The 16481-nt window shown below is 43.4% G+C and overlaps 2 protein-coding genes across 3 annotated transcripts; both read left to right on the top strand.

Moving 5' to 3' along the window:
• The first annotated feature begins 1862 nt into the window (after positions 1-1862).
• On the top strand, positions 1863-7641 carry LOC111865330 (von Willebrand factor D and EGF domain-containing protein-like). Its single transcript, XM_023853247.2, has 3 exons — positions 1863-1947; positions 3227-4109; positions 6632-7641. The coding sequence occupies exons 1-3, from the start codon at positions 1863-1865 to the stop codon at positions 6939-6941; spliced, it is 1278 nt and encodes a 425-aa protein (XP_023709015.1). The 3' UTR covers positions 6942-7641.
• Positions 6893-16437, top strand: LOC111865325 (von Willebrand factor D and EGF domain-containing protein-like). Of its 2 annotated transcripts, XM_023853239.2 has the most exons (4): positions 6893-6962; positions 11317-11413; positions 12987-13869; positions 15388-16437. In XM_023853239.2, exons 2-4 carry the CDS (start codon positions 11329-11331, stop codon positions 15692-15694), a joined length of 1275 nt encoding a protein of 424 aa, XP_023709007.1. In that variant the 5' UTR covers positions 6893-6962; positions 11317-11328; the 3' UTR covers positions 15695-16437. The 2 variants fall into 2 exon arrangements, with proteins under 2 accessions (XP_023709007.1, XP_033607670.1); XM_033751779.1 differs by lacking the exon at positions 6893-6962 and having other exon boundaries at positions 11307-11413.
• Positions 16438-16481: the final 44 nt, after the last annotated feature.

The following is a 16481-nucleotide window of genomic DNA, read 5'->3' as shown; positions in this document are numbered from 1 at the left end:
CGTTCGTAATATCTCCATTTGCTGAAAATCTTGGAAACATCACGAGATAATGTACACTTACAATTACAGTTGTCTGTATACATCAGTGGGTTGAGGGAGGGATACAGCTGCCGGAGCGTGAAGCTCATTACTCACCTCCATCCTGCATCCTGCGAATACTTGAATCTGTACCTCCATTTTCCCATGTCCTCGTGGTGTGGTGCTTAATCAAGTAAACACTGGGACAACTTTACATATGTTTGAGACCGGCATTTGTTTATATCTTATACGTACAAACTATTAAACCTATTGATAATTCGAAGATAATTTTTCGGAAAATCTATGAAATATTTCGGCCGTTTCGGTATGGTGTCAATTAATGAAATTTGTCACGCTAATGGATACGTAGGTAGAAAAATATACAAATAAATATAACACGTATCTGTAATTTTCACAATGCAACGTGAAATTCAGTTTTACTTCCAGATACTATAAAATATTTCTTAACCCGCCCAAAGTATCGAAAAAAATTAAAACGTACAGACCTAAGTAAAATGCACCTAATACCTCACGATATTGCTCAACGCATTACCGGTATTTGGAGTTGATAAATAAACACTCAAGCACTGAGATCACAAACTGTTAAAATTGCAAGGACAATAAATTAAAGTCCTCGGCACAGTGAAAATTACATGTTCTTTCTTTTTAACGTTTCTCAACCTACATAACGCTTCCCTCACCATCCCAAACTTTCTACCTTCGCCCATCATGCATAACAGCTACATCACTCTATCGTTTACGATAGACATAATCGAATGCAAGTTATCGAATAAATCGATTGTTGTTAACTATCGAATATTTTTAAAGAGATCAACTGAAACTGAGTAACTAAATCCATTCGGGAAAGCGGGAGAGACATTTAGATGTTTCGTCATGCTCCGAGCTGTCTAGCTCGTCTAGCTACTGAGTAAGCACCAGGGGCGGCTCGTGTATAGGCACTGCGGAACAGCAGCACCCCACATTTCCACATGACATTATCGATAACATTTATATAATGAGTCCTTCTTTCTTTAATTCTTTCTTTATACTTGTACAATGCAATATATAATCCTTAAGCTTAATGTCAGTAGACAAATCTTTGTATGGAACTGTGCGCTTCTGGAGCAGCACCCCCACTAATTTTAGCTACGAGCCGCCACTGGTCAGCACACCCTTACTCAGAATTATCTTATCTGCAGAATAAGATACTCACAGCAAACTCGCCTGTCTGCAGAATGCTGAAGATATGAATGTTTCGTGTAAAAATGACCTAACATGCCTTATCGTAATAATAAGTAAAGTAAAGGAAAGCTATCCCAGTAACAGGCCATGGAGGCCCATAGGGTTGTGAGACGTTGAGGGTCCCACATTATCTAGACAATCAGCTCAAAGATGGCGGTAAGGTTGTCAGCTTTACGCGCCGGGCGCGCTTTACTCCCCAGGAAAATTATTTATTTAATTCCTGGTACTCATTTCTGTTAGAGGCTGAGTGAACCCCAGGCCCATAGTGCGGCCGGAAGGATTAGGTCAATAGAAAAAATCCAATGACCTCATCGGTATTTGAAATAAAGTAAATGAAATAAAATCTAAAACAGCATTCACTGGAATGGGCGATGCAAATCTATTCTCATAATAGGTTTAAACCTTACAAACACAATTAAGCGAAATCATCACTTGATCAATTTTCTATACACCGAATCTTAGGGATATCTCTCCTTCGCATTAGAAGGAACTTAGACCTATTTAGCGTTTGTCGGTTGGGTTCAACGAACATGAGTCTCTTCTCAGGCTTGAGGTTAAGCCACCTAGTTACAATCTGACTTCGTCCACAGAAGGAGCGAAGGATGGGGGTTGCAATGATTCTGCTTGTCCTGCTGCTGCACGCGTGGCACACAAATGTGAGCGCCTGCAACCAACAAAGTCACAGAGGTATGGGGGAGTGCAGGTATAGCTCCATACATTCTTAACTCCAGCACGAGGTCCAGGTGAGTGGTCAGCTTCATGCCTCTGCCGCTTTACTCCTGTTGGACCCAGCAGCCGGTGCGGACGCATTGTCCTTGCCGGGAAACGAACCTGGGTCGCCCATTCATAGAGGTTAGTCACTGCCGTCAAACATATAAACGTAAATGTGTCCCTCAGCTTAATTAAGCACTACACTATGAAGACGTATGGAGGAAGTGTAGGTATAGCTTCACGAATCTGTAACTTCGCTCTTGAAGGACAGTGGTGTCTCACGCCACGGCCGCTTTACTCCCGGAGAAAGAGCACTTGGTACCCAATGAAAAGTAGGTAGGTTGAACCCCAGAGCCAGAATTGACACTGCAGAGAAGAGAAAAATCATCCCTTGCTGGGCATCGATCCTTGATTCTCCGGTCTTCCAGCCAGTAGCCTAGTAACTGCCACAAAATCAAAAGATGTACTGACTGACACCATTAGCTTTATTTTCTGTATGTTTAACGAAACTAGTAGCTAGCATACGTCATCAGAACTGACCAAGGAACCAGAGTGGATTGAAACTTAATGGGCACATCAGCTTATGGTCTACGCTGATGATATTAATTTATTGGGCGAAAGCATAATTACAGCGAAGAAAGAAGCTACATTAAGTGATACATAGTTCGGTACGAAGCTGAAAATAAAGCTCTTAACAGTGAAGCTCAAATTAGTTCGAAATGAATTGTTTCTGTATTCGAATTTTCTTACTAAAAATACTCTGACACCAGTTCCTTTCGTGGTGCTCATCCAACACCCCCGAAATTGATATCTAAGCAAACTTTACTTCAACTTAGATCTGATACATTCTAATAATCTGGTTTCTTCGTGAATACATGAGGTTGCTGTAGTCCAGAATCACTGGACCAGGTCACGTGAACGCATTTCCCGAAATTCATTTTTTCCACTAGTCTTTTTATAATCAATAAACTGAAAGGTAAGCAATTTTGAATGTTCTGGAATTAACCCCGTGTAGTCCGTTGAAAATCAACCGACGCTTTCGAGAAAAACGTCGCCTCCATCTTCAAAGTCGAGGAATATGCCAAAAAAGAAACCAGCATGAAACAGGTCTCAAGCTCACTCTTATTTTTGTGCCATGAAGATGGAAGAGACATGTTCCTCGAAAATGTCAGTTGACTTTCAACGGACTGCACGGCGTTATATCCTAGCTACAGCTTTTGGATCAGATCCTACCTACAGTAATTTCATTTTTCAGATAGCAGATTTCCCTGCCCGCCGGTTTGTGTAAACGGTTTCTGCAATGGGCATGGTTCCTGCACATGCTTCACTGGATACATCGGTGTAGCTCCGCTAAATCAGAGGTGTGAGCCTCTTTGTCCTAGAGGCTGCATCAACAGCAAATGCACTGCGCCTGACACCTGCTCATGTGATCGTGGTCACACTAAGGATCCTACTTACAGGAATCGTTGTACCCCTTCCTGTTCACCGCCTTGTATAAACGGCAAATGTGTGTCTCCCAACGTATGCTCATGTGATCCTGGTTACGCTAAGGATCCTACTTACAGGAATCGTTGTATCCCTTCCTGTTCACGTCCTTGTTTAAACGGCAAATGTGTGTCTCCCAACTTCTGCTCATGTGATCCTGGTTACGCTAAGGATCCTACTGACAGGACTCGCTGTGTCCCTTCCTGTTCACCGTTTTGTATAAACGGAACATGTGTGTCTCCAAACTTCTGCTCATGTCATCTAGGTTACACTAAGCATCCTACTGACAGGAATCGCTGTATCCCGTCCTGTTCACCGCCTTGTTTAAACGGCAAATGTGTGTCTCCAAACTTCTGCTCATGTGATCCAGGTTACGCTAAGGATCCTACTGACAGGACTCGCTGTATCCCTTCCTATTCACCGCCTTGTTTAAACGGCAAATGTGTGTCTCCAAACGTCTGCTCATGTGATCCAGGTTACGCTCAGGATCCTACTGGCAGGAATCGCTGTGTCCCTTCCTGTTCACCGCCTTGTTTAAACGGCACATGTGTGTCTCCAAACGTCTGCTCATGTGATTCTGGTTACACTGTGGATCCTACTGGCAGGACTCGCTGTGTCCCTTCCTCATCACGTGTTTCAGTTGCTGATTCCAAGTATGTTCTAATCATGAATTATGTTACTACTATTGGCACCAGCGGGGGGGGGCAAGCCAGTCATCAGCCTTCCCACACCACTGTGTTTAAAATAAATTAAAATAAAGTAATTTTTGTGATATTGCAGATGCTAATAGAAAGCGTCGTGAACAAAATTTCTGGCACCATCTTCATTACAGACACTCATAACACTACCGCGATACTCTTCAACGGCTTAAGCAAATTCTGTGGCTGCTTCTCTTCGGAGAAATGTTCCGGCGCTAGTTCCGCCCCCCCCCCCGAATACTGGTGGCACCCATGGTATTGTAATTAAAATATATATATATTTTTTAATAATTTTGAAGTGTATACATCCGTAGGCTGGTCACGGTAGCCGGGCGGACTGAGGCATGCACTGTCTTCGCTCGCTCGGAAGGCGGTATCATGGATTTGAATCCCACCCAGGGCATGAATGTTTAGTGCTTGTATGTGTATGTGCGTTTTTCTGTTTGTGTACGGGTTGAGGCCTTGCGACGAGCTGATCACTCACCCAAGGAGTTCTACTGAATGTCTAATATTCAGTAAACCGTAGTGAAACGGAAAATTTCATGGCGGTAGGCGAAGGCCCAAATTGGGGCTGTAGCGCCCAAGGAGAGAAAAAAAATAAATGCTTGGTTTTCATGAAGGTTAAATTTGAGGTTCACACAGCAATGAATATCAACCATACGTTATTCTGGGATGTGATACCGTGTAGTTTTGTACCAACCTCTGGAGGAACCTGCTGCCTCCATGCACAGGGTATTACGAAATTGCTCCGTAACTTTGGTAATCCCTGTGCTTAAGTAATTAAGCACCATGACATGAAGACGTACGGGGAAGTGGAGCTACTGGATGGAGGTGAGTGGTCAGCTTCCCGGCCCGGCCACATTACTCCCGGGGAACGCCACTAGTACCCATTAGATAGCAGGCTATGCGTGCTAAGATGCGGTCTGGACGCTGTGGAGAAGAGAAATATAGCTTTCCCTTGCCGGGAATCGAACCCCGGCCGTCCAACCCGTAGCTATGTTCATTTAGGTATCCCGGCTCATTTCCGATTCTCTGCACTGAATCAAAATACAAGGGTAACATATTAAGTGGTTTTCACATGTAGTCCTTATAACTGTACTGTACCTTTGGGCGAGTTTGGCAAAGATAAAATGCAGAAATGCATTTACTGCCTTTGCCTAGTCTGTCTGTCCGTCCGTATGTTTGTCAGCCCGCATGTAACAAGTGGAGAGCCACTTAACAGATTTTACTGTTACTGAATTACTGAATTTTACACACGTATGTCGGGACGTTCAAAATAGGACAACAAATTACGCGCCGTTTACATGATGACCTACGCGGGTGTCGAACGTAATTCGCTAAATGTTTATCTGAGTGAAAATATTTAAATTAGAAATTGCTGAGGGAACAGGCAATGTTCTACAACCCTTGTAAGATTTGAGGTTTACACGGCGGTGACTATGAAGAATGGCGCCTTGCAGATACTGTGTAGACCCATGTTCGGAGGAACGTATCGCCTCCATATTCGGGGTATAAAAATCCGCGAACGAGGAACCAGAGTGAGCAGGTGGCTGCAGACTGAGTCACCAGTCGAAAACACTCAACTATATAAGAACAGAAAGGGAGGGAGTGGGGCCACATGGGAAATCAGTAGAGGGGAGAGAAGAAGGGTCTGTGGAGATGGAATTGAAGATGGGGGCGATAGGTTCCTCCGAAACGTCGAACTTCCAGCACTCCCAAAGAGAGCATGTGTCCTGAGATATACATACAGGTCATTCGGCCAACTCTGGTTCCTGCTTGTGACTTATACAGAGTGTCCCAGGAGGAATGGACCAAACTTCGGGAGGGTGTTCCTTATGTTAAAGTATGCCGATATAACCCAAAACACCTATGTCCAAAGTTGAACGGTTACGGAGATAATGGCCAGAGAAGTGTCAAACTTTGACCGGCGTTGCACACTTGTTGATTACAAAATACATATTAAAACTGGCAGGAATATGTGGATTCTGTAATGTTAATAATGTACGTAACATCAAACTAACTTGTGAGTGACATGAAGCCATAAAATTGAAGTACAAAATACTTGCTCGCCATGTCATAATTGTCCTTAGGGTTTCCAAGCACTATACATGACACATGAATGGCAAGCGCTGACGTAACGTGCTGACTGCGCGTTCTGATAAAGCCAACTACATAAGTACGGCTAGGGTGAATCACGGCACTCAAGGACAAACATAGATAAGGCCTCTCAGCTGAGAGGTACAGTGCGTGGAACTTCCAGAAGACCACACTTTTCTTGGGCCATTATCTCCGTAACCGTTCAACTTTGGACATAGGTGTTTTGGGTTATATCGGCATACTTTAACATAAGGAACACCATCCCGAAATTTGGTCCATTCCTCCTGGGACATCCTGTATATGTGCCAATCGGACGATAAAGGTTATTTAACGGACGTGGCTGTATGTTTGCTTGTGTTATCAGTCTGTGTTGTTCACAGCATATCTACCCAAGCGCCCATCACAGCAGCTGCCGTGAACACGTCAACCGTCAGCATTCCTCTGTGGCTTATGGTGGTTATCTTGGTGCTTACCGTGCTTACTGCAGCAGCTACGGGTGCGCTGTACTACCGCCACCGTAGACGTCACACCGCACCACCGCGTGTCGCTGAAACGGAACGAGAGGGCGAATTTTCATTACTCGACAGAACACTTCAGTATCAGAACCCACACACGGAACCGCCGCCACCTTACAAAGAATGGGAAGAGAAACCAAAATTTGTATCACATCACAAAAGACTGACAATGTAATGTGATCCTGAAAATCGCATTGTAAGTCGAGTTATCGTTAGTTGAGTATCGATTTCTCGTATACTAATATGTTATATGTTGAGACGTTAATCGTTACTATAATAAGTACCAGTCGTTATTTAGGCCATGAATTACATGCTCTACGATATTTAGCCTGCCATTTATAAATTGTTACAAGAGAGGTATCATGTAAGCGTTATCCCCCCCCCCCAAGGTTCACCATCGCCTGCGCGTTTCGTGCCATAAAGTGTGCCTCTTGCGCTTTTCTCCGGCACTCCTACGGTCGCATTTAATTTCAGGATCCATGTGATTATGCACAACTAGATTTATTTAATAAAAGCACCGTAGATATCTGAATTCTAGGCTCCAGACACTCAAAATGGCGACGACATTGTGACTCGTCTCGTGCAACTGAACATCGACCTATTATACGCAAAAACAAATGTCGAATAGGGGACGTGTAGGATATGATAGCGGACATCGATTTCGAGGTATCGATGTATTATGTCGCAAAGATTGGTTTAAGGGAACCAGAAATTCCTAAGTTGGGAGACCGTGGCCTGCACTGAACTTCCTCACAAAATCAGTCTCTTTCTGAGAACGAAACTTGAGGCTCTCTTGCCGGTGAATATTAAGATTACGGTATTCTGGAATGTGACGCCGTATAATCGTGTAGATCAGGCATGACAAACTCAACTTGTACAGAGGGCCACCTCAGCCCTATAAATAATAGTTCAGGGCCGCACTTCAGAACAGAAATATACATTAGATTTTGATACAAAGAAATTTAATTCTATTTATTATTTAGGAATAATTTCAATTACCTAAAGCCACATATCTTACAGTTTTAAAAAACAAGAGAATGCCATTTTTGACAAGTATCAAACAACTTTTCAATATGTAAAAAGAGAGATTACACAAGAAATTATGTTAGAAATAGCAAGACATTGAATTTCCTGCAGCCTGCTAATTTATGTCTGCGTGAGACTTCTTGTGTTCTGGTCTGTTGGAAAATTGTCTTTACAAAATATATTTCTACTAAAATTTTAATATCCATTTTAATATCAATTAGCTCTAAAAGTTGAGGGGCTGCACTTTGTGGCTATGGGGGCCGCATGTTTGACACGGCTGGTGTAGATAGAAACCGTCACGTAGGACTATATTTAGAGCAGAAGAGACGATGGATGCAGGAGGTTCCTCAGAATCGTCGGTACGTATCTACAAAACTAAAAAGCGTCATATGCCAGAAAGCTCACTTTTATTGACAGAGATGTAATCGCGTGCAACTGTCTGCTTTCTGCTTCCTGTCCTGCTACATAAGCATTTCAGTCGTATTGACAGACATGTAGGAAACACGTGGTGTGTATGATGCAAGTATAAAATGTGCCACTTTGAAGCCTGTAATTCACATAAATAATAAAATTTAAAAATTCTGTTCCTATGAAACCGAAGCATAACGCATGTACTGCACCAAGACCAGCTACTGAATGCTTTCTTTAATCTGAGAATCATGCGAAACATCTCAGTACGCTATGTGAGCAGACGGTATACAAAATTACCAGTAAGGTAAAGGTAAAGTTGCCCCTGTGCTCAACTAATTAGGCACTACGCCATGAAGGCGTATGGGGGAGTGGATATATAGATCCACATTTTCTTGACCTCGGCACTAGCTGGAGGTGAGTGATCAGCTTTACGCCCCCTGCTGCTTTACACCCGGTACCCATTGGATAGGAGACTGCGTGGACCACAGCCGGTTTGGACGACGTGGAGAAAAGAAAAATTCTCGACCCCACCGGGACTCGAACTCCTACCTCTTGGTCGTCCAGCCCGTAACTGGTCGCTATAACTACCAACTACGCTTTTCCTACTCACCCATAATTAGCAGAGTGCTTTAAAATTTAAATGGAACATTAGAGTAACACTTAAAACACTGTAAACCTTCAGAGAATTTGTGCTGCCTTATCTACACATTACAGATAGACGCACTGTCTAAGTCGAATTAGCGAAGGGTTAACGGGGTGTACGGCTAGTAGTTGTCTCTGTTAAATAGTGCCATTATACATAGTGGAAAACTGGCTTCGATCCGGATCTTTCGAGAGAAAGGAACGTGATGATTCGCTTCATTTGGGCAGTGCTGACAGTTCAGATGATGTGTGTGAAGATATTAATATCAGTGATTCTAGTGCCATTAAAGAAATGTCTAGTGGTTGCTGTTCAAAGAGAAAATACTATCGTAAATATGACAAAAGTCATTTGGAACTTGGATTTACTTGGAGTGGCAATGAGAGTGAACATATATAGGAATACACATACACACAGACTGACGGGAGGGATCTATTAAGTACGTAGTTGAGATGGGATCAGGTGCCATGATATAAAAAAGGTTCACAAAGGATGATTCATGTATTCAAATGTTGATAGGGTGGATTACAGACAGCATGGAGATCGCATTAGCCTACTTTATGAAAGTAAGTTCAAAACTAAATAACATAATCATTCGCACAACTATGCCATTATTTGTGTCAGATAAGCGAGAAATGACAGCTTATCTGCCGGCAATAAACGAACATGAAGCACGGGGTGACACACAAACTGGCACAGAACACATCTACGGCATTTTCTCCACCATACGCTCAGGAAGGAAGGGCCAGGTACTCTTGAACGTGCTTCCTGTAATCTAACCTGAATGAGGCTTTCAACACTAATTATTCAACTTTCAAAATTCAACTCACAGACTACAGCTTGCACTAGTTCAATAGATATGACACGTTCGTAATATCTCCAATTGTTGAAAATCTTGGAAACATCACAAGATAATGTACACTTACAGTTACAGTTGTCTGTATACATCAGTGGGTTGAGGAACGAATCCAGCTGAGGGAGTGTGAAGCTCATTACTCACCTCCGTCCTGCATCCTGCGAATACGTGAATCTGTACCTCCATTTTCCCATGTCCTCGTGGTGTGGTGCTTAATCAAGTAAACACTGGGACAACTTTACATATGTTTGAGACCGGCATTTGTTTATATCTTATACGTACAAACTATTAAACCTATTGATAATTCGAAGATAATTTTCCGGAAAATATATGAAATATTTCGGCCGTTTCGGTATGGTGTCAATTAATGAAATTTGTCACGCTAATGGATACGTAGGTAGAAAAATATACAAATAAATATAACACGTATCTGTAATTTTCACAATGCAACGTGAAATTCAGTTTTACTTCCAGATACTATAAAATATTTCTTAACCCGCCCAAAGTATCGAAAAAAATTAAAACGTACAGACCTAAGTAAAATGCACCTAATACCTCACGATATTGCCCAACGCATTACCGGTATTTGGAGTTGATAAATAAACACTCAAGCACTGAGATCACAAACTGTTAAAATTGCAAGGACAATAAATTAAAGTCCTCGGCACAGTGAAAATTACATGTTCTTTCTTTTTAACGTTTCTCAACCTACATAACGCTTCCCTCACCATCCCAAACTTTCTACCTTCGCCCAGCATGCATAACAGCTACATCACTCCATCGTTTGCGATAGACATAATCGAATGCAAGTTATCGAATAAATCGATTGTTGTGAACTATCGAATATTTTTAAAATGATCAACCGAAACTGAGTTACTAAATCCATTCGGGAAAGCGGGAGAGACATTTAGATGTTTCGTCATGCTCCGAGCTGTCTAGCTAATGAGTCACCACACCCTTACTCAGAAATATCTTATCTGCAGAATAAGATACTCACAGCAAACTCCTCTGTCTGCAGAATGCTGAAGATATGAATGTTTCGTGTAAAAATGACCTAACATGCCTTATCGTAATAATAAGTAAAATAAAAGTAAAGCTATCCCTATAACAGGTCACGAAGGCCCATAGGGTTGTGAGACGTTGAGGGACCCACATTATCTAGACAATCAGCTCAAAGATGGCGGTAAGGTTGTCAGCTTTACGCGCCAGCCGCACTTTATTCCCCAGGAAAATTATTTATTTAATTCCTGGTACTCATTACGGTCAGAGGCTGAGTGAACCCCAGGACCGTAGTGCGGCCGGAAGGATTAGGTCAACAGAAAAAATCCAATGACCTCATCGGTATTTGAAATAAAGTAAATGAAATCAAATCTAAAACTACATTCACTGGAATGGGCGATGCAAATCTATTCTCATAAAAGGTTTAAACCTTACAAACACAATTAACCGAAATCATCACTTCATCAATTTTCTACACACCGAATCTTAGGGACATTTCTCCTTCGCATTAGAAGCAACTTAGACCTGTTTAGCGTTTGTCGGTTGGGTTCAACGAACATGAGTCTCTTCTCAGGCTTGAGGTTAAGCCACCTAGTTACAATCTGACTTCGTCCACAGAAGGAGCGAAGGATGGGTGTTGCAATGATTCTGCTTGTCCTGCTGCTGCACACCTGGCACACAAATGTGAGCGCCTGCAACCAACAAAGTCACAGAGGTATGGGGGAGTGCAGGTATAGCTCCATACATTCTTAACTCCAGCAGGAGGTCCAGGTGAGTGGTCAGCTTCATGCCTCTGCCGCTTTACTCCTGTTGGACCCAGCAGCCGGTGCGGACGCATTGTCCTTGCCGGGAAACGAACCTGGGTCGCCCATTCATAGAGGTTAGTCACTGCCGTCAAACATATAAACGTAAATGTGTCCCTCAGCTTAATTAAGCACTTCACTATGAAGACGTATGGAGGAAGTGTAGGTATAGCTTCACGAATCTGTAACCTTTCTCTTGAAGGACAGTGGAGAGTCTCACGCCACGGCCGCTTTACTTCAGGAGAAAGAGCACTTGGTACGCAATGGAGAGTAGGTAGGTTGAACCCCAGAGCCAGAATTGACACTGCAAAGAAGAGAAAAATCTTCCCTTGCTAGGCATCGATCCTTGATTCTCCGGTCTTCCAGCCAGTAGCCTAGTATTGTATTGGAGAGGGTAGGTTTCCCCATGCATTTAGACCAACTGTTGGTCCATTGTGCGTCCCCCTATGATATTCTACCAGTCTCTATTCCCTACCGGTACTGGTGCGTGCCATTAGTCCCGACTCAGCCAGCGAGTTCGGCCTCTACTGGCTCAGCGGTATCTCGATGCTTCCCCCATCTACCAGAGGCGTTAGAGACTACTGTTGGGCGGGGAATGTCCTGAATTTGGCTCAGTGGTCCCCTTGGGACATGAGGTTTTTTTACGTGTCGCAAAGCTACGACACGGGACCCACGGCTTAAAATCAACAGATGTACTGACTGACACCATTAGCTTTATTTTCCGTATGTTTAACGACACTAGTAGCTAGCATACGTCATCAGAACTGACCAAGGAACCAGAGTGGATTGAAACTTAATGGGCACATCAACTTATGGTCTAAGCTGATGATATTAATTTATTGGGTGAAAGCATAATTACAGTGAAGAAAGAAGCTACATTAAGTGATACATAGTTCGGTACGAAGCTGAAAGTAAAGCTCTTAACAGTGAAGCTCAAATTAGTTCGAATTGAAATGTTTCTGTATTCGAATTTTCTTACTAAAAAAATACTCTGACATCGGTTCATTTCGTGGTGCTCATCCAACACCCCAGAAATTGAAATCTAAGCAAACTTTACTTCAACTTTGATCTGATACATTCTGATAATCTCGTTTCTTCGTGAATACATGAGGTTGCTGTAGTTCAGAATCACTGGACCAGGTCATGTGAACGCATTCCCCGAAATTCATTTTTATCACTAGTCTTTCTATAATCAATAAACTGAAAATTAAGCAATTTTGAATGTTCTGGAATTAACCCCGTGTAGTCCGTTGAAAATCAACCGACGCTTTCGAGAAAAACGTCGCCTCCATCTTCAAAGTCGAGGAATATGCCAAAAAAGAAACCAGCATGAAACAGGTCGCAAGCTCACTCTTATTTTTGTGCCATGAAGATGGAAGCGAATTTTCCTCGAAAATGTCAGTTGACTTTCAACGGACAGCACGGCGTTATATTCTAGCTACAGCTTTGGGATCAGATCCTACTTACAGTAATTTTATTTTTCAGATAACAGAGTTCCCTGCCCACCGGCTTGTGTAAACGGTTTCTGCAATGGGCATGGTTCCTGCACATGCTCCACTGGATACATCGGTGCAGCTCCGCTAAATCAGATATGCGAGCCTTTTTGTCCTGTAGGCTGCATCAACAGCAAATGCATTGCGCCTGATACCTGCTCATGTGATCCAGGTTACGCTAAGGATCCTACTGTCAGTACTCGCTGTATCCCTTCCTGCTCACCGCCTTGTTTAAACGGCGAATGTGTGTCTCCAAACGTCTGCTCATGTGATTCTGGTTACACTGAGGATCCTACTGGCAGGAATCGCTGTATCCCTTCCTGCTCACCGCCTTGTTTAAACGGCGAATGTGTGTCTCCAAACGTCTGCTCATGTGATTCTGGTTACACTGAGGATCCTACTGGCAGGAATCGCTGTATCCCTTCCTGCTCACCGCCTTGTTTAAACGGCGAATGTGTGTCTCCAAACGTCTGCTCATGTGATTCTGGTTACACTGAGGATCCTACTGGCAGGAATCGCTGTATCCCTTCCTGCTCACCGCCTTGTTTAAACGGCGAATGTGTGTCTCCAAACGTCTGCTCATGTGATTCTGGTTACACTGAGGATCCTACTGGCAGGAATCGCTGTATCCCTTCCTGCTCACCGCCTTGTTTAAACGGCGAATGTGTGTCTCCAAACGTCTGCTCATGTGATTCTGGTTACACTGAGGATCCTACTGGCAGGAATCGCTGTATCCCTTCCTGCTCACCGCCTTGTTTAAACGGCGAATGTGTGTCTCCAAACGTCTGCTCATGTGATTCTGGTTACACTGAGGATCCTACTGGGAGGACTCGCTGTGTCCCTTCCTCATCACGTGTTTCAGTTGCAGATTTCAAGTATGTGCTAATCATGAATTATGTTACTACCACAGGCACCAGCGGGGGGGGGCAAGCCAGTCATCAGCCTTCCCACAGCACTGTGTTTAAAATAAATGAAAATGAAGTAAGGGTTGTGATATACCAGATGCTAATAGAAAGCGTCGTGGAGACAATTTCTGGCACCATCTNTTTGGTAACTTCCTATCAGACTACACGGTGCTGGAGTCCACAACCACTTCCTTTAAATTCCTTTCCAATTCATTATTCACCAGTCGCCCTGCAATTCCACGCTACATAGTCGAAGTACTGACAGCGAGGTCAGATGACTCACAAAGAAAGAGTACAGCTCCTCGTTCATCGCCGTGAGTACCCCAGTTCTCCGGAACTGTGCAGTTAACATGACCTGCGTCGTGCAAAAATGTGTTAGGGCCACCTCATAGGCCTACGAATATCCTGCAAATATAGAGGCAAACTTGTCCCTGTGCTTAATTAATTAAGCAGCATGACATGAAGACGTACGGGGAAGTGGAGGTACTAGATGGAGGTGAGTGGTCAGCTTCGCGCCCCGGCCACATTACTCCCGGGGATCGCCACTAGTACCCATTAGATAGCAGGCTATGCGTGCTAAGATGCGGTCTGGACGCTGTGGAGAAGAGAAATATAGCTTTCCCTTGCCGGAAATCGAACCCCGGCCGTCCAGCCCGTAGCTATGTTGATTTAGGCATCCCGGCTCATTTCCGATTCTCTGCACTGATTCAAAATACAAGGGTAACATATTAAGTGGTTTTCACATGTAGTCCTTATAACTGTACTGTGCCTTTGGGCGAGTTTGGCAAAGATAATTTGCAGAAATGCATTTACTGCCTTTACCTAGTCTGTCTGTCCGTCCGTATGTTTGTCAGCCCGCATGTAACAAGTGGAGAGCCACTTAACAGATTTTAACCAAATTTCGTGTTACTGAATTTTACACACGTATGTCGGGACATTCAAAATAGGACAACAAATTACGCGCCGTTTACATGATGACCTACGCGCGTGTCGGACGTAACTCGCTAAATGTTTTTCTGAGTGAAATTATTTACATAGAAATTTCTCAGGGCACAGGCAATGTTCTACAACCCTTGTAAGATTTGAGGTGACTATGAAGAATGCCGCCTTGCAGATACTGTGTAAACCCATGTTCGGAGGAACTTATCGCCTCCATATTCGGGGTATAAAAATCCGCGAACGAGGAACCAGAGTGAGCAGGTGGCTGCAGACTGAGTCACCAGTCGAAAACACTCAACTATATAAGAACAGGAAGGGAGGGAGAGGGGCCACATGGGAAATCTGTAGAGAGGAGAGAAGAAGGGTCTGTGGAGATGGGACTGAAGATGGAGGCGATACGTTCCTCCGAAACGTCGGTTGACACAATATCTACACGGCGCCACATCCCGGATGACTGCGTTCTTCTACAACCCTTGCTTTCTTTCGGTAGTCTTATTAAACGGACGTGGCTGCATGTTTGCTTGTGTTATCATTCTGTGTTGTTCACAGCATATCTACCCAGTCACCCATCACAGCAGCTGCCGTGAACACGCCAACCGTCAGCATTCCTCTGTGGCTGATCTTGGTGCTTACTGTAGCAGCTGCGGGTGCCCTCATCGGCGGTTTGCTGTACTACCGCCACCGCAGGCGTCACACCGCACCACCGCTTGTCGCTGAAACGGAACTAGACGCCGAATTTTCATTACTCGACAGAACAATTCAGTATCAGAAGCCACACACGGAACCGCCACCACCTTACAAAGAATGGGAACAGAAACCAAAATTTGTATCACATCACAAAAGACTGACAATGTAATGTGATCCTGAAAATCGCATTGTAAGTCGACATATCGTTAGTTGAGTATCGATTTCTCGTATACTAATATGTTATTATGTTGAGACGTTAATCGTTACTAAAATAAGTACCAGTCGTTATTTAGGCCATGAATTACATGCTCTACGATATTTAGCCTGCCATTTATAAATTGTAACAAGAGAGGTATCATGTAAGCGTTATCCCCCCCCCCTCGGTTCACCATCGTCTGCGCGTTTCGTGCCATAAAGTGTGCCTCTTGCGCTTTTCACAGGCACTGCTACGGTCGCATTTAATTTCAGGATCCATGTGATTATGCACAACTAGATTTATTTAATAAAAGCACCGTAGATATCTGAATTCTAGGCTCCAGACACTCAAGATGGCGACGACATTGTGACTCGTCTTGTGCAACTGAACATCGACCTGATATACGCAAAAACAAATGTCGAATAGTGGACGTGTAGGATACGATAGCGGACATCGATTTCGAGGTATCGATGTATTATTATGTCGCAAAGCTTGGTTTAAGGCAAGGTATCCAAACTACCGCCCACGGGCCACAGCCGGCCCGCGAAAGAATTGTGCAGAAATGCGCCAATTGAACTAATTTTCCAGTGAGTACTGGTAGAAAAAATTCTTGATCATAGATTTCAAATGCATTAATTAAGACTGTGTTTAAAATATATTGATATTCCATATTATGTTAATATTAATATTATTCACAATTTTACTAATTCTGGACCGTATATTGTGCGGTATTTCTTCGTACTTTTTCGGCCTCGATCGG

This window comes from Cryptotermes secundus, unplaced genomic scaffold (genome assembly GCF_002891405.2).
Source record: "Cryptotermes secundus unplaced genomic scaffold, Csec_1.0 scaffold17, whole genome shotgun sequence".
In the NCBI taxonomy this organism is placed as follows: domain Eukaryota; kingdom Metazoa; phylum Arthropoda; class Insecta; order Blattodea; family Kalotermitidae; genus Cryptotermes; species Cryptotermes secundus.
The sequence above is the reverse complement of the archived record's forward strand: the minus strand, read 5'-3'. Positions and strand labels throughout refer to the sequence as shown.

Coding starts and splice junctions, on each gene's coding strand:
- LOC111865325 (XM_023853239.2), top strand. CDS start 11,329: ATGGGTGTTGCAATGATTCTGCTTGTCCTGCTGCTGCACACCTGGCAC. Junction 11,414..12,986: donor CAACCAACAAAGTCACAGAG/GTATGGGGGAGT, acceptor TTTATTTTTCAG/ATAACAGAGTTCCCTGCCCA. Junction 13,870..15,387: donor GTTTCAGTTGCAGATTTCAA/GTATGTGCTAAT, acceptor TGTTGTTCACAG/CATATCTACCCAGTCACCCA.
- LOC111865330 (XM_023853247.2), top strand. CDS start 1,863: ATGGGGGTTGCAATGATTCTGCTTGTCCTGCTGCTGCACGCGTGGCAC. Junction 1,948..3,226: donor CAACCAACAAAGTCACAGAG/GTATGGGGGAGT, acceptor TTCATTTTTCAG/ATAGCAGATTTCCCTGCCCG. Junction 4,110..6,631: donor GTTTCAGTTGCTGATTCCAA/GTATGTTCTAAT, acceptor TGTTGTTCACAG/CATATCTACCCAAGCGCCCA.